Source organism: Chinchilla lanigera, unplaced genomic scaffold (genome assembly GCF_000276665.1).
Source record: "Chinchilla lanigera isolate Chin_1 unplaced genomic scaffold, ChiLan1.0 scaffold00045, whole genome shotgun sequence".
In the NCBI taxonomy this organism is placed as follows: Eukaryota; Metazoa; Chordata; class Mammalia; order Rodentia; family Chinchillidae; genus Chinchilla; species Chinchilla lanigera.
Window position 1 is genome coordinate 14,344,190 of NW_004955446.1, and position 21,447 is coordinate 14,365,636.

At 37.4% G+C, this 21,447-nt stretch overlaps 1 protein-coding gene across 1 annotated transcript in view; it reads right to left on the reverse strand.

The window, feature by feature from the left end:
* Itga2 (integrin, alpha 2 (CD49B, alpha 2 subunit of VLA-2 receptor)) overlaps positions 1 to 21,447 on the reverse strand; it is a 112,476-nt gene that overhangs the window by 34,674 nt on the left and 56,355 nt on the right. The window contains exons 3-12 of the mRNA XM_005392725.2: positions 17,599 to 17,708; positions 14,703 to 14,794; positions 11,431 to 11,545; positions 11,147 to 11,274; positions 9,529 to 9,677; positions 5,703 to 5,853; positions 5,251 to 5,416; positions 3,268 to 3,344; positions 1,316 to 1,454; positions 282 to 427 (exon numbers count right to left, since the gene is read on the reverse strand). Of these exons, the coding sequence (XP_005392782.1) occupies positions 282 to 427; positions 1,316 to 1,454; positions 3,268 to 3,344; positions 5,251 to 5,416; positions 5,703 to 5,853; positions 9,529 to 9,677; positions 11,147 to 11,274; positions 11,431 to 11,545; positions 14,703 to 14,794; positions 17,599 to 17,708 (1,273 nt within the window). The remainder of the gene's footprint in view (positions 1 to 281; positions 428 to 1,315; positions 1,455 to 3,267; positions 3,345 to 5,250; positions 5,417 to 5,702; positions 5,854 to 9,528; positions 9,678 to 11,146; positions 11,275 to 11,430; positions 11,546 to 14,702; positions 14,795 to 17,598; positions 17,709 to 21,447) is intronic.

The window sequence follows — 21,447 nt, forward strand, 5'->3', positions numbered from 1 at the left end:
AAACAGCAAAGGATTTGAGGCCAGATAGAATTGGGTTGTAATGACAGCTCAACTCCAGTACAGCTGTGTGATCAAAAAAAGCCAGCTAAACTCTCTACAACCTGTCAGAAAATTGTACAGTTTTGACACTTAAGATATACTTGTCCACATAAATTCAGAGTAGAAAGTCAAACACAGAGGAAGCATTCAATAAATGTTAGCTTCCATTTTTACCCAACCAACTTACCACCTGCTCCAACTGTCCATAAAATGAGTTTTACCTGCTAATCAGTGGTACGTACCTGATCCCCTCTGTGAGTCTGAATAATCACGACATTGCCATGCTCATCAAGACTGTATAGAATTATCTGGCCAGTATAATTTGCCCGAGGAGCACCAGCAACAAAGTGGACACTTTTTTCAGTAGAAATTGCAGCCACAGAGTAACCTAAAGGAGGAGTCACAGAGTTAGTGCGACTGACTATCTCAGACAGATTATATCTGCAAAGTTAGTGAACTGATCAGAGGTCCTTCTGTGTTAGGTACGATGCACAGTTCCCAGTGCTCCTGAGTGTACCACTGATGGTGTGTGTGCCTGTTTCTACAGTGAACTGCTCCTGCCCTTTCACTTCTAGCAATGCCCAGTATAGGCCGAAATTCATCTATGCAGCCAGCCCTAGATGCTGATTCACAGTCTCAGACTTGAATTGTGCATTTTTTTTTTTTTTTTTTTTTGGGTTTTCCTCCGGTACCAGGAACCGAACTCACGACCTTGCGCTTGCCAGGCAGGCGCTTTTGCCGCTGAGCTAAATCCCCAGCCCCTTTGAATTGTGCATTTTGTACTTAGTAGATTGTTTAACTTTAAGCAAGTACAACTTTAAGCAACTACAACTCCTCCTCTTGTTGTAGGAGTTGTGGTAGGATTTCAAAGTTTATGTAGGTAGAATAACCAACTCCGGAACTGCCCCACAAAAGGTGCTCCAAATCTGTGGCTCTTTATAAGAGAAACAAAAATACTAGCAACTCTAAAATAATGTAAGATTACAGCTTAGTGTACTGATTTAAAAAAAATAGTTCCATTGTTGAGAAACACCACCATACTCTAGGAATTACAACCAACTGAGCAGCTGAATGAGATTGGTGTGTAAACACAGTGCTTCACTAAGTAGCTATGAGCAGAAGCTTGTTGGCAAAGAAGCACCTTGGATATGAACACTAAATACGTACATTAGATGGCAGCCAGGAAGTTTTGCTGAATTGACCCTGAGATTCAACAATGAGCTGGTTTAAAGGAAGGAAACTTTAGTTTGCTGAGCCAAACACTCCTCTGCCTCACCTAAGTATGAACTGTGATTTCTGTCTTGCAGAATTTGGTTGAAGGCTTCCTTAGGAAAGATTGAGTGTCCGTGGGAAGTCTCCTGGACAATGGTCCCACTCCAGTCAAAAGCGCCCACTGCACCTAACATCAGAACACCCTAAAATAATTGAAAAATGAAGATTATAACATGAATCACTTTCAATGTACAAAAAAGAAGTATAGGCAAAACAATGAAGTAAATTGTCTATATTTAAGGAAAATAAGCATCAATGAAGTAAAACATAAATACTTGTATGGTGATATAGCTCAGAATTGTTTTAATAAATTTGTACTGGAAAACAAGCCTTACCCTTGGCTATATTACCTTGGGTTGTACTTGCTCTAACATATAATATAGATAAATCTTTATAAAGAGCAGCAATTACAGAGCTATCTTCGAATTTCCATTCAAACTCACACATTTGTAAGTTTGGAGCCCTTCGAAGCTTATAGAAAGGAGTCAAAAGTGAAACCCCTAGTTGCACATTTCATTAGAAGCACTGCAGTGGATATGTGACACGCTTGAGTAATAGGAAATGCTGACTCAGAGCAGTGAGGGCCCGGCGGCTGCTGTCCCAGGCAGGTTGTGACAGGCCCCAGTCTGACCTACTGTATTTTCAACTTCCTCTCTCGAGTTCATCTCAAATGTTCCTCTGGCACCTATTTTGATATCCTATCTATTTAACAATACTGCAACTACAAAAGGCTCCTCCACTGTAGCAGTACATCTACTGGAAGAAAAATAGGAAAAGGATTTTCCTAAGTCGATGGTCAAAGAAACCAGCCTACTTTGTATTGCCTCAAAGCAGATCTGACTAGTCAGAGATATCTGAGAGCAGGGAGGATGTTATTTTTGAGTTTTTGAGCTTAGATATTAGAAAACGTAGATATGATTTTGGATTAAAAGTAGTAAATAGGGAAATGATATGCCCCATTCTGGGGATGAGAGACTAACAAATTATGCAAATGAGCATAATAAAATCAGGGACTCTGGATGGAGGATCATGTGTGGATTCTAGGGAATATAGAACACCTCCTAGAATTTTATGTGACATCCTCTGAACATAGATTCATTTAGACTTTTTCTATCTGAAAGAGTCATAACTTTTATGAGCATCTCTAAGGACTGTTGATCCAGAAAAAATTAGCACCTTTTATGTGAGACAGAGAATAAGCTCTTCTTGGTCCTTGATCTGCACCTGAGTTCATATTGTTCCCTTAATATTTCTCAGGGTCTCACACCTCCTTACCCTTCCCACTACCCCATCCCTACCCTGGGGAAAATGAGAATCAGTGACTTGGAGGGGGATGTTTCTGACAAAGAAGAATGAACTTCTCAGAGCTAAGAAGACAGTGATGTACTCCAATTCCACCTCACATTTTCCCAAAATACTTAGTTTTTCAACTGTTTTGTCTCTTTCTTAGAAAATGATAATATGGCCACTCAGAAGGTAACAGTGTCAGCGATGATGAGAGTTTGTATTTTTTTTTTTTTTTTTTCCAGTACCGGGAACAGAACTCACGACCTTGCGCTTGCCAGGCAGGCGCTTTGCCGCTGAGCTAAATCCCCAGCCCCCCCCAGAGTTTGTGTTTTTGACAAATGTTTCCAGTAGCTAATTGATTCAAAGGAAATTCCTGCAGGCATCAGACTGAAAATTAATATAGTGCCTGTGCCCTGGAGGGTGCAAAGTATTTCATGTATATTATCTTTTTTCCCCCATAGAAAATCCCTTTGAAATAGGGAAGGGAAGACATTGTTACCCTTGGTGTTTTAGGTGGTAAATCAGCAGCACAAAGAAGCCCACAGACTGTGAGTTCTATGAACCAGAACTGTTGTTACCAGGTGACTGTTTTTCCAACTTTACATATAAGCTACTGCATCTGGAAGTGCCAAAAGAATAATATGGCTTAAAATGATCTGATATACACACGTTTTGAGGAGAGTAATCTGCACTGAATCCTACTTGCGACATTTCCAACTGTATATTCTCTCCTCCTTGAACAGTACCTGGAAAATACAGTTTCAGGATGTGTATTATTATCAGCAATTTCAACTCGAGTGTTCAAACACAGGCAGACAGCTACACACATACACATGCACCCACACATATAGTGTGCTAATGTCCACCCAAAAATATATAGCAGAGGATTCCGGGAAGAGAAATTCACTAAGGAAGTGTTCTAACAGACTATAGAAATCCACAAAACTTGCAAGGTAGTATTCAACGTTAGCTTTAATATGAGTTGGGCATTAATGTATTTAATGGGATACTCATGAAATTCCTAATACTAAAAAATTCTCAACCAAAGAAGGATATGAGGTTAAGGTGAAAATGGAAGTCACGGTTTTATTTTTAATTGAGCATTACTAGTCAAGCAACTAAGTGAATTTTGATCTTTCAAATGTGGTACCACTAAACACACAAATATCTCAGACACAATTAGAGACACAAATCTAAATTTTAGGCAGTTGATTCATAGTGAGGCTTATGCTCAGAGATATTTGCGTTAGCCATGGAGAACCAAGATTCAGGGTTCAGCAGGAATTTTACCAGTTATTTACTAAGTCTGTCCTAGTTTTACACATGTGCTTGTCTCTGTGTCTAACACTGTAAAATTCAATTAGTACCCATTCATTTTCCAAGTATTTTGATTGCAATCAAAATTTATGCTTCATTAATGCTCACAAAAAGGAAACTAAACCCTAGACTGATGCAGTAATAAAGGAGAAACTGTACTACATAACATACTCTTGTTTAGAAGATGTAGTAATTTGCACAGGATGAATAGAGGCAATTTTTAATAAACTAGCACAGTGTTTCTCAAAATACTACCACAGCAGATAATGTACAAAATCATTTCTAGTTAGCTTTCAGGTTACATGTAGTTGTTCTAGTCATGCCACTATAAACAAACAGGATTACAAGCACAGATAGCTTAATAATCTTGTATTGGCTCAGAGAAAATTACATTTTGATAAGAATTTAAACAACTTCAAAGTAGCATTATATATGTAAGAAATAAATGTGTTTGGAAATTTCAGTGGATAAGGAGAAGATCAAGATTTGACTATCGTAATTAGCTTTTCTAATTTAGGCAATCCCCTTCTAAGTAGTACTTGATGGGTAGGTGCTCAATAAAATACCTTTTTCCTTGCTTACAATTAGTTGTATTTATCATCTGGAGCCAGAATTTGTGTCATGCAAGACTTTTTACCCACTTTAAACTATGTTCCAATCCTCCATCTGTTGACCTCCTGGAAATGCAATGTTTCTACACTTACTAGACTTTCAAAGCCACATAAGTAAAGTACTTTAGGCCCAATAAATATTTCCTCAAAACTGAAAAATTAAAAATTTTCATGATATTTTTATAATCTTAAAAGCATATATACTTATTATAAACAAATTCAAAAGCTTCAGAAATTATGTAACATAGTATAGAAGATGAAACTATGACTATGATATTGCTAAATTGTCCCCTAAAAGTTATAACAATTCCTCATCTTATCAACTATGTATGGACTTTTTTGCCTCTAAGAAATCTAAATTTAAATATTGCAGTGTGCCATCTTCTAGACAAAACATAATAGTGTTTGAATTTATATCTTTATTTTTTTATTTCATTTTAAAAATAAAAGAACAAAAATATATTAACAAACACCCATCCATTTACAAAATAACACAAGAACAATACAAGCAATAACTGAAATAGAGAATATTTTCTTATGTTTACTGGCCATTTGTCTTTTCTTTTTTTATAAATTATTTTCTCTGTTTTTTCTTACTGATCTGTAGGAGTTCCTTCTATACAGGCTACACAAGTTATCATTAACAGGCCTAAGATGTCAGGATGAAATAACAAACACTGAAAGAAAATTTTTGGAAGAGAATTCTTGGAAGGTGCTCTTTTACCTTCGATGCTGAAAATGCGTTCTCCTAATGTCCCAGCCTTTTCCAGTAGAGCTGCTTCATCAGCCACATTGAAAAAGAACTTTTCTGTGGGAATACTAGCAATTGCTTTGATTTCTTTTATTAAATTTTTAGTATCGAGGGCATTTCTGTTTAAGTAGCCAAGAACCTAGAAAATAATAGAAGAGGAGAAAAGATCATTCCCTCCACACCACATTTTCCTCTCCGCACATTCTGGTCTATTTCTGAACATCACACACTCCCTGGAGGAGCAAATCAAGCAACATTCCTACAACCATTTATTTAGTTGACTGAAGATGAGTATGAAGTAGAGGCAGAAAAAAAACTTTTTATAATAAAATAACAGTCAGTGAGAAAGTGCAGGCTTGAAAAATAATGCCATCAAGGAACATATATCCATCAACCGCAAGGCAGTACAAAGAAAAGCCACTTACAGCTATGCCAAATCTCAGAATGTTGTCATTGTTGCATTGCTCAATCACAGACTTCAACATCGAGCCATCGTGTGATTCTCCATCGGTTACAACTACCATTACTTTGGTCGCCCCTGGTCGACCACCAGAACCTGCTGAATAAGCAAAAGTCCTGCGGCAGATAAAAGACTCACCGTCAGTAGATGAAGTTCATAGGTTTGAAACAGAAATAAGAAACTAGCTTCTCTAAGCCCAACCTATCATGAGTTAGAATTGTTGATATTGGTGTTAAGAGCCCTCTATTTGTAGCATGTAGAATAACATATAAAAACAGAATTCTTGCTTGACATTACAAAGTACTTTCATGGCATGTGTGTGTATATGTGTATGTGTCTGTGTGTGTGAGTTTACTCCAGGATTCCTTAGAATAACTTCTTATTAGAAAATTAAATTCATTAATGTTAGTCAACAGAGTAAAGATAAATTTAACTCATTGGACCCGTGTTTACTTTTCAACACAATTACTTTTTAAAAAACTTGTAGAGATACAGCGTCACAAAAATTCAAACTATTTCAAAAGGCATGAACAAAAATTTGATACTAAGCTCCTGCTCCAGAGGTAACCACTAGTCTGTTTCTTACGCTCCCTCCTATAAAGTGTTTTATTTACAGTACAGGTGTATGTGTAGTCTACCTGCTAAACTCTTATAGCAATAAGGCCATATTTTAAATGCAGGTAGTTATTTTTCACTCTTACGGAAAGTTTCTGTATCAGCACATATAAAGCCCCATTCTTTTTAATGTCTACATAACATTTCATTATTTGGAGGCACCAGTTTATTTAACTCATTTTTCATTATTGGAAATTTAGGCTGTTTTGAGATTTACAAGTAATGCTATAACAAATATTCCCATGTATGCATTTTTTCATACTTTTTAAGTAATTAATTTCACTAATTTCTTAATTTCACTAAGAGTGGGGTAAACTCTTAGTGAAATTATTAGGGCAGAGTTTGTATATACATTTCAAATTCCAGTGGACAACATAAATTGTCTCTCTGACATTTCTATCCATTTGTATTACCTTTTGTGTAACAGTAAGAATGCAATTACCTATTCCCTGACAATGAAGATTATTAAAATTTTTAAACTTTGGTACTGTGATTATTGAGAAATAATATAATGACATTTTCCTCAGTTCGTTGATCATCTTTTGGATTTCACTATACAGAAATTTTATGTGTTCACGTAACCAAAGTCATTAATTTTGTTTTCTCTTTTATTCTTGACATGATATTTTATAGACTTATAACCAAAGTTTCTTTTTTAAAGTCACAAGTTTCTTAAACCTTTAATGCTTTGACTTTGTTAGATTTAAAATTTTGGTCCAGTTGAAAAACACTTTGATGTGAAGGGTAAAGCAAGTTTTTCTCTTTTGTTTCTAGATACCTCCCCAGTTGTCCTACAGTGTTTTTTCCTCTGTATTTTGGACTTTCCTGGTACACATTCTTTCTGGGAAATGCCACCTACTCTCCTGGATAAACCACAGCTACACAATACTTCAATACCTACATATTTTCTGTTTGTCTCCTCATCTTCAAATTTATAGATTCAATGCTTGCTAGGTATTTTTACCTGAATATGTTAGGTTCATTCAAAGTCAATGTACTTGAAACTGAGCTTACCATGTATTCCTGAAATTTTTATGTACTTTAATTATAAAAAGTAGAAATGTAGTAAACTTTTCCACAGCTTCCAGCTACACACATTTGAGTTACAATACTCCCATCAAATCTTTCTGAGTGAAGTATATCCTTTATGACATACCATTGATTACATTCATAAAGTTTTGAGGATTGAAACAGTACTTCATTTAATTTTGATCCCTGCAGAACTTGGACCAATGAATTGCAACCTTAACCGTCCAGAAGGTGAATGAAAACATGACAGTATTTGCTGAATGTGTCAGAAATGTACTGAGTATTTTAAGGAGAGATAGGGAGGAAAAAAGATAGAGAAATGAGTAAGAAGTTAGATTATTCTAGCGATAGGGGATTAAGTCATGTTAGCTTGAGAAAAAGTGGTGGTACAAGGGAAGAAACCAAAGTTTCGAAAAGATGATGAAAGCCAGACTAGTCCTTTCTCAACAGTGACCATTATCAAGGAGAAAAATGCTTGCCAGGCCTCTGGCTGCTTCCAGTGGCAAATGCCACCCCCATACTCCCGCTGAAAACAGGTACCTTCAGCAGCTTCTAATCCTAATGAAGTCACCTTGTAACTCAACCATATTTTCTCCTCTTCATCCAGCCTACAGGACCAGAAAGGACACTTAGCCTAATGACAGCTGGCATAGTGAATGGCAGCAGTATATGAGTTGCCTTGGCCCAAAATGACAACTTAATAGAGACAAGAAAGATCAAGTCATTCGCATCTTCTCTAATGGGGAGTCTGCCTCTGAGATACAGGAGAGTCATCCCCTGATGAAAGCAGCAACTAAAAATACACAGAAAAAGAAAAGAGAGACACAGAGGGAAATACAGGAATAGAAATGGTGGGATGTGGTGACTGAGCAATGTGCAGTCTAGAGAGAAATGGAAAACATAAAGAAAATAATGGTAAAAATAGTCGTTTTGTCTGAATGACCGGGAGAGTAGGCAGTGGTGTGAACCAAAATGACAAAGTCATGAGGAGTGGCAGAGAAAAGAATAAGGCCATCTTAGGACAGGCTGAATTTGGTAAGTGAGCCAACGCTCCAAACCCAGCTATTCAGCGCCAGCCAGATGTGTGAGTGACAGCTGGGAGAGAATTCAGGGTCGATAACACAGCAACACGGTGACCCACACTGAACTGATGCTCGTGCCATGGGAGCAGATACAATTCCTCAGAGAGAATGGCTATGAGGAAGAGAGGCCTCTGTTCCATGGAGAAAAACCAGGAGAAAGATCCAGTGAAGAGGCAGAAGTTGCTGACAGAAAGTTGGCAGGGATCCCAGAAGTTTGTGGTGTGACCACTGGGCTTCTAGAAGAGCAATGTTTGCTCATCTTTATCAAATGTTCAGGGGAGCTGGAGGATGAGCCTCAAGGCCTGACTACTGGGCTCAAAAAACTCACAGGCCCTGTCCTCTAGTGGAAGAGCTATAGGTGTCTGAGGAGTAAGGAAGGGATTACAGACACTTTTTTCAAGGAATGATGGTATTGGAAAGAAGCTACTCACAAGATGAAAAAGGCACAAAGCAGGTTTAAAAGGAAGGCAAGGATATTATTCTCATTTTTTTAACAGTTGAAAGGTGCAGCATTTTTACGTCTGGTTAAATAAAGGAAAGGTGGAGGTCAGGAAGGTGAAAAAACAGAGAAAGTGAGAAAGAAGAAAAAGAGAGACTGAGGGAAGAATGAGGACGATGTTACGCAGTTGTGAAGTTCACGCTTCCCACTGTACCAAGCATGATAAACTCATTCAATGCAACCCGAGCTAACGTGTGTAAAACTCTATGACTCTTAATAATTTCCGTTAAATGTTCTTTGGATTAATTTGTGTGAAGTTTTGACAAACATTAAATGGCAGATTCCTTCATTTCTCAATATTTTAACCTAAGATCTGCTCATTGCATTTAACTCAAGTAAAAGAATACAAAAACCATGTCACATCTTATAAAAATCCTAAAGTCAAAGATTTTTTACCTCATTTCTGAAGTACTTTCTCAAATTATTCAAATCAATGTGCAGACATATATTCTTTATTAGCTCGGACTTCAGTGTGGTTTCAAAGTATATTATTATTTTTTTTCTTTCCTTTGTCCTGTCAGCATATGCATGGTGTCAAAGTGTTGGCCTTGAACATCAAAACTTACCTTGCAAATTGAATTGCCTTGAAAGTGTTTGTGAGGTCCCCACCAGACTGGAACGTCTGGGATGTTGCTCGAATCATTTCATCTTTGGTTTTAAAAGTGTTCAGGTTATACACAACTCTTGGGTCATTGGCATATTGAATTAAGGCAACCTTCAAAAGAGCAGAACCTTACTAATGGTTGTCATTATATTATAAATCATTTCTATGTAACCAACATAGTAAAACCCAAAAGTGCATTTAGACATGGCTTGACGAGTTACAGAAATCACTTCCATTTTTTTCCTGATGGTTATGTTTCTTTCAGTGGCATAGCTTCTTTGTTAGAGGCCCTCAGTTCACTGTGTAACACTAATACTATTTCCAAGAAAGATGATGTGTAACAAGCTATGATTTGGTTCTCAAGAGTAATAATTGCAGAATTTTCCATGAACCACTTTTAATCTTTGATATTGATGAATATGACAACGTTTGTAAAAGACAGATTAGAATGGCTATCAATAAACTTTCCAATTACAAACAAGTGTAAGCAATCTAAATGGAGGGAACATCTCATCTATTGAGGGGAATTATGTAATAAAGAATCAGAGTTGATTACAAAAAAAAAAAGCCAAAGTATGCCTGAGAAATGAGTCCATTTGGATTTATCTACTATCCTAGATTTTCTCTATTGTAGGCTTCAGTATTTCTGGAGGAAAGTAGCTACACTTGTATGTAGGGTCAGGAATTTCAGTCTTTCAAAAAAATTCCATTACAGAGAATCTTATTTTAGAGAGCTGAAAAAAAAACTTCTGAACAAGACATTTGGGGACCTCTTTTAATAACTGAGGTCGAGAAGGTCAGAACCTTCCACAATTTTCTTTGTTCTCAGTCACTGAACCCATTCTCCATGCCTAGGAGATGGGGTTTTCTGAACTGGAAATAGCAATAGCGGATGAAGGGTAATGAAACTCATTAAGACTGGCCAGAAGGAAAGGAAGGCAGAAGACACAAGGCTGGATTTCTGGGGTCACTGTGCTACTGTTAGCTAGAAGACAATACACTAGGCACTAGGAAGATGGTAAGAAATAAAATATGGCTGGAGCCTTTTCTTTAGCACAGGATGTAAGACTTGAGCCCGAGAGAAGGATTGAAAATAACTAAGGGTTTCAATGTGTAATGTGAGAGAAGATAGTGATATATAGCACAGCCCCATACTTTCCTTGTTAGAAAAGGAAATGACAGCTTAATTCCCAGAATTCAAAGAAAATTGTTTTGTTAGTAAGGAATAAACAGAGGAAATTCATTACCAGTCCACATGAACATAAAAAATATATATCCAATTTTAAAATGTATTTATAAATTCATGGTTTCAAAGGCCCAAAACAGACAACTACAAAAGTATTAAAATGTGATATTCTCATACCCCATGCCTGTTTCAAAAACAAAACTCTGAGGCCAACAGCAAAGTTATAGGCAAAATAATAATTCATAGTAAAGTAAGTCTCAATTAACTTTGAAGGTTACCATTAAGTGTATTTAATACAGGGATTTGGCAAATGGAAAAATTAAAATTTCATTTCTAACATTATTTTCTCAGGAAGAAAGCCACAGGCCAGTTTATGCACTACTGATATCCATACCTGTGTCTTTCTGGGGCCTATGTCCAGGCCTTGTACAAATTTTTCCAAAAAGTTCTTCACTGCATCCCAGGGATAAATGCTGTTTGATTCATCACACACAACCACGACATCTACAAAGGAAGGGCAGGCTACATAGGAAAAGATGAAAGAAACATATTTTATGAGTAAGTCAAATTTCACACCCATATAAAAATGTGACTTTCAGAGGAGTTCGATAGGACTTGTTGCTATTTCCCCACTTAAATGCAAGGCAGTGTTCCACCTTCCACACATTCACGACTTACTCTGAATTGCAGGTGCAAAGCTGGCCAAGTGCTGAAAATCGGGACTGACGTCACAGCAAACACCAGTTGTATAATACTGACTGCCACACTGCTGTGCCCACAGAGGACCGCAGGTCTTTGAAGAAACAAGAGAAGGTAAATGAGAACACGGTGCACACGTTTCCCTTCATGCTCTCCGTTTGTGAAACCCAGAATCATTTCTGTTCTTTTCTGAGATACTAGGAATTGCCAGCTCTGGAAAGCTTTAACTGCCTTTAGTGGAGAGCGCACTGGATAGGGCAGATGTGATGGAGAAGACTCGGGTGGCAGATGCCCTGGGCACAGTGGCAGAGCTTGCAGCAGGCGCAGAGACAACAGCACCATCAGGGATGAGGTCATAGGAGCAAGGAGCCCATGGATTCACTCACCAAGCTAGATTAGGGTTGTTTTCCTGCAGAGGACACCAGGAGGACACGGAGGGCAAAGTTGATGTTTCTGTCTGTTACTTAGGCCTTGAGAGCCTCCCGTATAAAATGAGGACAGTCCTATCTGTCTCCTACATAGAGTAAATTGTCCACAGATACAAAGCCCTGAGAACAGTATCCGGGAAAGAGCAAGGGCTAAGTATTTATTAGCCAGCCTCACTGTTTTTGTGTTAACACCAGTTTCTTCTTGACCACCCCTCATCATATTCAGAAGAAATTGTAAACCCAAGTGCCTACAAGGGCCAGACAAGGGCCCTCCAAGAGTGTCTGGGGCCTGCATAGACAGCACAGTGAATGAAGAGCCAGTTTCTTTGGTACAGGGATAAGCCACTGTATCCCTCCTACCACCACCGTGAAACCGATGCCCAAGTTTCTCTTAGAGAGTCATAGAAGGAAAATTTTGTATGGAAATCTGCATTTCAAAACACTTTAGCTGGGTGTGGTAGCACACAACTATAATCCTAGCACTTGGGAGGCTGAGGCAGGAGGATCACTGTGAGTTCAAAATCAGCCTGGGCTACATAGCAAGCTCAAGGACAGCCCGAACTACATAGCAAGACCTTGTGTCCAAAAGAAAAAAATCTATAAGCTACTTAAACACAAATGAGGCTCAAGCACTGCCAGTTTTTAACTTTGCTGTAAAATGTTTGACGTCAAAACCCCTTACTTTCACTTCCTAATTTACTCACCATCGAAACTGGCCAGCGTTCATCTCCTTGTCCACATCATCCACACTCCAGTTCTTACACTAATAAGTCCAATTCTCTCCTTTTCAGTCGCTCTTGGCTAAATGCCAAGAACTTCCAATTCAATCATGATTACAGCATATGGGAAATATTAAATTAAATGATATTGCAAACACTACATTTTTTTAAAAAAGGAGAGAAGTGGGAAAGAAAGGTCTAAAAATTGTCTACAGAATTTTACATTATCTAAACCTGTGGACCATATGCGCAACATTATGCAAACCATTGATCTTAAAACCAATTATTAAAATGGGACAGGAAAGTATGAGCTTATAAGAAGTGAGTGGAAAAAGAAGAGGGAATTTATTTGACCCAATTTAACTGTTAGTAGATCAATAGTTAGAAGCAGCTGTGCTCATATTTCATGCTCTATGAACACGGCATAGCTTTCCTCCCATTAGGAAAACAGTTAGGAAAGACACATTATAGGTGCTTCTAGCTAGTTTTCCAAATAACAGATCCCAATTACTGATTTCTGTATCTGCATTACTGTGTCTTTTAATATCGCTTTGAAAAACAACTCATGAAGTATTCAAGAATAGACTTCTTTTATAAGCAATGGAAAACAGCATTAAGAAGTTGAAATTAGAATATGCCAATTGTCAACGCCAAAACATTCTTGCTTTAAGCCCAGAATTTAAGACGGTTCAAAAAATGTGATGATTGTCCATCTTTTCCACATAATTTTTAAAACTATCTTCAGATTTTGACCTTTTAGATATGTAAAGAACATTTTGCCTTTCTTTCCTTCTTTCTCTCACCCTCTCTGCCTTTCTGCTTGCTACACTGACTGTTAAATTAACCTCTCAAATTCTCTTGCAGTTTTATTTTACTTCATCTAGAGTCACATACTATAATTTCTGAAGCACATTCTGTAATCCTTAGTTCTCAGTGTATTCCTCTTCATGGTTTATTCAATCTTAAAAACAAATAAAAGCATGAAAAGAACCCTATTATAAAGATTTTGGAATATCATAAATTATGAAGTTCCATTTTAATATGCATTTATGCACTGATGTAATACCTATTATAACCAATATTTAATTTACTTAATAGTACTACAGTTGCCTGAATATTACTATCTATTACTTCAAATAGAATGACATTAAAATTTTTAGAATTATCCAGTTTTAAAACAGACTTTTAAATTAGAATGTTAATAGCATTGATAAAATCAATGTAAAGTTAAATTAGGCTTCTTGAGACAATTTTAACAGAGTTATACAAGTAGGCTATCTCTAAGTGAGTCAGTGGAAATTTCAAATAAGACTGAGCTTTTATGTGCCTTTCAACATTTTTTTGGTGTGATATTTTTCATTTTTTATATAGTCAAATCTTTCCAACATTTCCCTATATTATTTCTTCTACTAGTTCTAAACTCAAAAGTTTTTCTCTCCTTCAGAAAAAAATTCCAATTTCTTCTAGCTTTTTATATTAACTCTTTATTTCACTTGAAGGTTTTTTGGTTATGTGACTAATTAATCATCCTCAGATCTCTTGTTAATTAAGGCATTCCAATTTACTGACTTGTGAGGCTGTTCCATAGCAATTTAGAAAGTAAATGAGAGTAAAAAGTGACACAAGGCTGTACCATGCCTTAAATAAATATCAAATGAGCCAACCATTACAGCAAGTGATTAAAAACAAATATACCCTTTACTTTTGAAACCTAATTTCTGAGTTTACACTACTGAACTTGAATGCTCTTTCAAGAAGCAGAAATGACAACTTGGATTTTGATCTTATCAGCAAATACTAAGTATGACTTCCAAGGGCAAAGTATCAGTGTTCTTTTTGATCTTTATTTTATTTTATTTATTTTATTTATTTTATTTTATTTTTTTACCTGAAAACATTTTGTGATGATGATTTTGTTGAATATCTCACAATTCTACGCGTGAACAGACAATCATTCTGCACTGGATATTCAAATGGCACCATGTACCCAGAAATGCACTCCAGTGTTTAAACCTCAAAATATGAATGGATGGAAGGGATGGAGAGAAGACACTGACTACAAGCTTTCTCAAGGGTGACGAGGATCTGAGAAGCAAACACTTACCAGAAACCCTCCGGTCCCCATGTTCCTTGTGAGGGTCAAGCCGAGGCTCATGTTCGTTTTCACCTCAGTCACATTCTGGATGCTGGTTGAAGCTGTCAGAGCGAAATGCATTTTTAAAAGAGATTCAATTACATTTACTTAAAGTTTTTCTAAAAAAAATCCAAACAGGCATGCCCAATGTTTAAAGTAGCACTGAATATAATGTCAGATATCCAGGAGCCCGAGTTATACTAATGAAGTGAGGGGACGTCAGATGCATTCCATCACCTGACAGCTCCCTTTAGTCTGTGAGGATGAGGAGTGGAACGTACTAGGGGCTGGGCTCTGGAGAGGGTATTTACATCTGATTATTTTACAAACAGTGTTTTGACTAAGCAAAACATTGGAGGACATCTTTTGTTCCTGCCTGTCATATCTGCTCCTTCCGAAGTTGTGATGGATCCATCTAATGCTTTTTCTCCTTGATTATTAAAAAACATACTTTAAAAGTTATCAAAGAATGTCAGTTGATAAAATTTTGCTCAAAGCAAAGCAACAGTGGGTACATTTTCTAAGGAAAACATGAGACTAATCAGGTAAAATAAAAAAATGACATTCTCCAACCTTTTAGATCTCTCCTGCTGAACTAAAACAGCAGTCACTACCCGTTCTTGAGCTATCAAATGTTACAGTTCTCCTCAATAGTATCTCCTATTCATGGTCTCTCATCTCAGCCAAACCATCATTGCTACCTCCGTTTATCCTTAGTTGGGTCCCTTCCCCATTTCCCAGGCTGTCTGTTAGAAAACTTCGTGCTTCTTCTGAAACCTCCAACCTCAACCCAGGGCCTGTCACTCTCTGTGAATAACGTGTCTACTACAGTGAAGACAAATCTCACTCTCAAGGTGTGTGCAGGCTCTCTCATCATGTGAGGCTCATTCTTAGAGAAATTCTACTTTTTCTCTACTTCCTCTGTGTTTTAGAGATGGAAATATTCTTTCTAAGTCATTTTTCCAGGCCCTGGTGACATTAATTCCATCATGAACTTTATCCTTAACTAATAGTCACTAACTTTTCCCACCTCAAGACACTCTCCTACAAATAGATTTTCTCCCTTTTGCCGGAAGAATCTTCTCTTAATCCGGCTGTCTATACAACTGCTTTTCCCAGCTCTCCCTCATTATTCAGTTTCTCAGAACAGAGGTCAGCGGTCACTCCTTGTACTTCCTCGCTACCCACCCCTCCGTAAATGCTTTGCGTATTTGCTCCCTGCACCACTCCTGGATTTACAACCTAGATGGATAAGTCACACAAAATATGATTTGCAGCATGCAGGAAGAAAATAATAGAGAAGCCTCTCTTATGTTTTTAATGTTTTGAGTTTATTTTTAAGTAAGTGAATGATTTAGAATATAATGTCAGTCCATGTGCATACCTTTAAACAATAAAACAGATATATGCATTAGGGGTGAGTGTTCAAAAGTTAAGGGTGATATTTTAGAGATGTATTACAAAGCTTCTGGATAATAGTACTAAAACTTTTGAACACTCACTTTTAATAAACATTTTTATTATTAAAATTATGAAATAATTTAATTCATAAGTAACTAAAGATTATCATTATACAGATACAATGAGTGTGTACAATGCTTGGAAATCACTAATCTCCAATTACTTGCAACCTCCTTAAATATGCTGCAGGACTTTACTTAACCCTCGTAACTCAATTTCTGTAGTATCTGAAGCCACGTGGAAGTGGGACTGTGGAACAGGTAGATAGGGAGTTACTGTGGTAAAAGGGGTGAAAGAAAGAGGCCAGGGCTCCTCCTTGCTCGACGCCCAGAGGCTGGGAGAATTCCACATGTGGCCTTGCTTACTTTTTGTTTATTTTAAAGACTGGCTCCTGAGGCCCTGAGTTGGGCACAGCAGTGCGTGATATCCCTTGTCTCCACGCGGGCCAGTTCCAGCTGCAGCAAAGTAAGAGTTCCTTCCAACTCTCTGAAAATATGTTCACTGAGCCCTACTATGTGCCAGAAATTGTGCTAGAAATGAGATACACAGAAATATGTAAGAAACACCTCTTCCCTTGTTTCAATTTTTTTTTTTTTTTTTGCTCTGGAACTCAAACCCTCACGCGTGCTAGACAAGTGCTGTTACAAAGCAACATCTCTAGCTCCAGTTCTTAATATTATTTTTGAAACTCTTCTTTCCTTTGATTTCACATTTGGTGCTTCAGTTCTTTAGAAAAACTCTATGACATCTCAGCACCTTTTTTTAATTCCAATGCTTCTATGATGATGATCAAATTGAGTGACTTCTTATTTATTTACACAAGAAAACAGTGTATGGAGGTACCATTATTTAACTATCTATTCAGTTATTTTCAATAATTTTTTGCATTATAATAGAAAGCACCTGAGGTGTAGATAATTCAATAGCAAATAATTCCAGATTGAGAGCTTTTTTTTATTAGAATGCAATCATTTCAACATAATCTGAAATACAGAGTGCTTTTGGCACCTCCAAACTCAGCCCTAGAGCTGATGTTTCTGTACCTAATGTTTTGTTTTGGAAAGAGCTGGGAGAGAAATATAAATAGTCTCAGATTTCTGCAAATGATTGGCAAAGTAATCCTAACACTGACAGAACTCTGTCCATAGTTGGGCGTAGATTGCTTCAGAAAGTACCACATCTCCTATGCATCCTGTTAAGTCAGGTCTTCCAACTGTTTCGGAAATTTGGATTTAGTCAGACCCCATATGATTTAGAAGATAAAGGCAAAAATACATAAAAAAAAAAAACTTTTACATTTCTTCAAGATAGAATGATGACTGTTTCTACAGTTATTTTTCAGTGGAACACATGACAAATGAAATTTTACTATTTGCTAGAAATCATACTGGTAATTAGAACTTACTTTGCAAATTCAATTTTTCACACGTAGCAGTGGACAGGTCAACAGGGCATTTGTATACATCTCCCATTCTGTTTTCTGGAAAGCCACTCCAAGGTGAACCAACCAATATCCTAGAAACAGGGTTTTTTAAATTAGACACAGTATGTATAAATATAGTTAACATCTTACAGGTATTTTCTTAAAGATAAAATGACCCCAATTCACTTAAAACATACGCAAATTCATATTCATTCAGTTATAATTCATTCCGCTTCCTTTCCTCTCAGCTGATCAGGATCCTTCATGAATACCTATAATATAGCTAATACCACACATCCTGGGAGGTCTCATGAATGAAGTTCTGTTCAAGAGAAATATGAAGCAAACCACAAATGTCAGCCACTATGTAATTTTAAATTTTATAGAACTAACCACATTAATAAAACAAAAAGCAACAGGTAAATCAGGTTTAATAATATATTTTATTTAATTCAATATATCCAAGCTAGCATGCAGTCAGCGTAAAATTTATAAACGCGTTATTCTGATTATTTTTCCCCTACTAAGTCTTAGTAATTCAGTGCAGATTTTATATTTAGATCATATCTCAATATGGACAAGTAACATTTCAAAAGGCAAAAGATTTATTCAATCTGAAGAGAAACCAGAGTGTGTTAGGTAACATTTCAATTACCCAACAGCCAACTGTGGCTTGAGGTTACCATATTGGTCAGTGTAGCTCTAAAGAATGAAATCACATTAAAACCCAAGAACAGCTAGCATTTGTTGAGTGCTTTCTACACCCTAAGCATTGTCATATGTTAATTTATTTAGGGACTAGGTGAGTTACTGAAAGGCTTTATGTGTATTGCCATTCTGTGGTAATACTTAGCAAAACCACAGAACACATTAAGAGGTTCTTATTATGTGTAACAATATTATATATAATACAGGATGAACCTGGCACTCACATCCTTCCTCTGGTTCGTTTCACTTTCTATAGAGTTTGTCCAACTAGAAACTATATGTTTCCTTACAAAGCACTCACTTGATGTTTCCTATCATAGAAAGAGCCTGTGTAGCAGTCTGATCTTCAGAAACGGCAGTTAGTTACTCAGCAACATTTAACTACTAAGGAAATATATTTGCTTCAACATTTTTTTCTTGTCAAAGTTGGGAAGGATTAGATTATCTGTGAAATTTAAATTCTTTTACAAGCCTTCTGTATAATTTGTTATCAATTAAACATATGCCTCCATGCTAAGATGCTCTAGTAGGTACAAGAAAACTAAGGCAGACTCCTTTCTATTAAATGTAGAAAAATCATTTAAAATACATGACAAGTAAAAAAATCAAGATAAATGAACTAAAGGACATAATTTAGTTCCTCTGTGGGACACTGACATCTTTAAAAGATGCAAAAATGGACAAAAGGATTGAAGTTTATAGTTTAGCAACAAGCTCCTCCCCTATTCTTGCAGACCATTCTACAATACAATCATCCCTTGCTATATCACAGTTCACTTCTTGTGACTTAACTGCATCACAGATTTTTAAAAAATGTATATCTAATTCTGTATTGTGGAGTTTTTGCTATATTGTGAGAGTTTGTGGTATATAGGTATTTATATAATATTTATGATTGTAATTATTTTGCCTAAAACTTTAAAACAACATAAAAATATAAAAAATGTTAATTCTAACATGTTAAAAGAATATTAAATTGAAATAAAGTACAGTATGTAGTTCATCAGCATAGGAATACCATATTGTACACAATGGAAATGCAGTATGCCACTACCACTTGCAAAAGTATGCCAATGTGAGATTGTACATGGCACACTATTGGCTGATGGAATGGAAGGTGACCAACCACAGCACTGTGTTCTGTATCCTGGGGGCTGATTGGCTCAGTGACTATAGCATCGGTCTGTTTGCTCTCCTGCACTGTGCCCATACCTTCAGCATCACTTCTTGTCCACTTCACATAGCCATCAGTACTGCACAGCTACATAATTCATGATTTTCATCATTCAAGTTGTAGTGTATTTCATTGGTGAGCACCCATATAGAATTTTACATGTTGCTAAAATTACGTAGGTTTAAGAGTGTAGACAGTATTTAAGAGCATACAAAATGTTTATAAGAGTGTGGGAAAGGTTAATAAGAGAGTGGGAAAGATTTATAGGAGTGTGGGAAGGGTTTATAAAGCCTTAAAATATATATAAATAATAAAATAAATATAATGCTGCTACTTCACTGATTTTCACCTATCGTGGGGGTCTCCGGAACATAACTCCCACGATAGGTGAGGGATCACTCTACTTTGATTCAGTTAACTTTGATTAAGTTTAGAACTGAAAGATTGTTGTTGTTGTCTAAGCAGATACTACAACATTATTTAGCTTTATTAGTCATTATTATTTATTATTCATTTTTCATTGAGCTTTATTACTCATTATTTACAGTCAAGATTATGATAATATCAATCAGTTTAAGATTTTTGAGAAAGAAATCTGACTGCTGGATGTTGAAACTGATGGGTTTCTGCCCATATGGAACTCTGCCAAGGTCATCATGGTGGTGATCCAACACGACATTGGGACCCAAAACAACAACGTGTCCCTCCAAGACTAACTTTCATGTTCCTCTTCTAGTTATGAAATAAACCTCCTGCTTCCTTTACATGTGTGCACGACAACAACGCTCCAATCCTCTCCTAGCAGGATGCTTTGCTGGCCCATGTAAATTCCACCCCTAGTCCAGCCCAATAAAACTCATTCCCCAGCTTCCTCCTCTGAGGCTCCTTGCAATCTCCAGCAGCCCTCCCATGCCAGCAATAAAGACTTCTTCACCTCTGCCAGTGTCTCTTCACAGCACCAAAAGCCATACATTTTTGGTGCTGTGACTCAGATCAGTTGGGACATGTAACTCCCAAGGGCCACCCCCTTTGTTTGAGCTCCCCCTGCCAATAAGCCCCCTTCTTTTCCTCTCTACCTGGTGCCAAACTCTCCTCTGATCTCTGCCTTTGCCGTCGCCAGCCTCCATCCAACATTGGTCCACTTTCCCTCTCACAGGTGAGCCGATCTGCACTCCAGGAGCTCCTGCCACTTCCTCTCTGAAAATCGTGAGCCCATGTCAGGACTCCCTCACATCCTTTGGGACACCCCTCTGTTTCCTAGGTGACAACCAATGGGGGCTGATGGGCATTTCTCTCTCTATCACATCCCAATGAAAGTGACCATCTCCCTAGGGGTTGTGACTGGCTTCTTTGGCTCACTTTCAATTTATTCACTATGGGAAACATTCCTTCCCAACCCCAAAAACACACTCTACTTGGTGTTGCTTAAATACCCTAGGTCTCTGAGAGACTGTTAATCCAGAAGAGCTGGCCTCAATAAAAACTCAAAAATAGCAGCCACTGGCCTGAGAAGGAAACTTCCAATTTCAATGTCCTCTGTGACTTAGACAACTTTTGCTACCATAACAGCAAATGGTCAGAAATCCCTTATGTATATGCCTTTTTGTTCTTAGGGTGTGTCCCTCCCTCATTCAGGCATGTGGGGTAGCCCAATACTCTTGGCCCTCTCCCCATCACCAAATCCCTGTCATCTAATCTCTCACCTGATGCCCCTCTGGACCCCTTTGATGACATCCCTTCTGCTTTTGCTCCCCCTCCACCATATCCACAAAAACCATCTCTACCTCCTCAACTAGTCACTCCCATCCTGTCTCCCTGTCATCTACCCTCCACTACTTCCTACTCCCCAGCCCCTCTGTCACAATTTTCTCCTCAGGCACAACACACCTGATCTCACTCCTCCCAACTCCCACCATTTTCTAGTCAGCCACCATCTTCTAGTCAGCTGC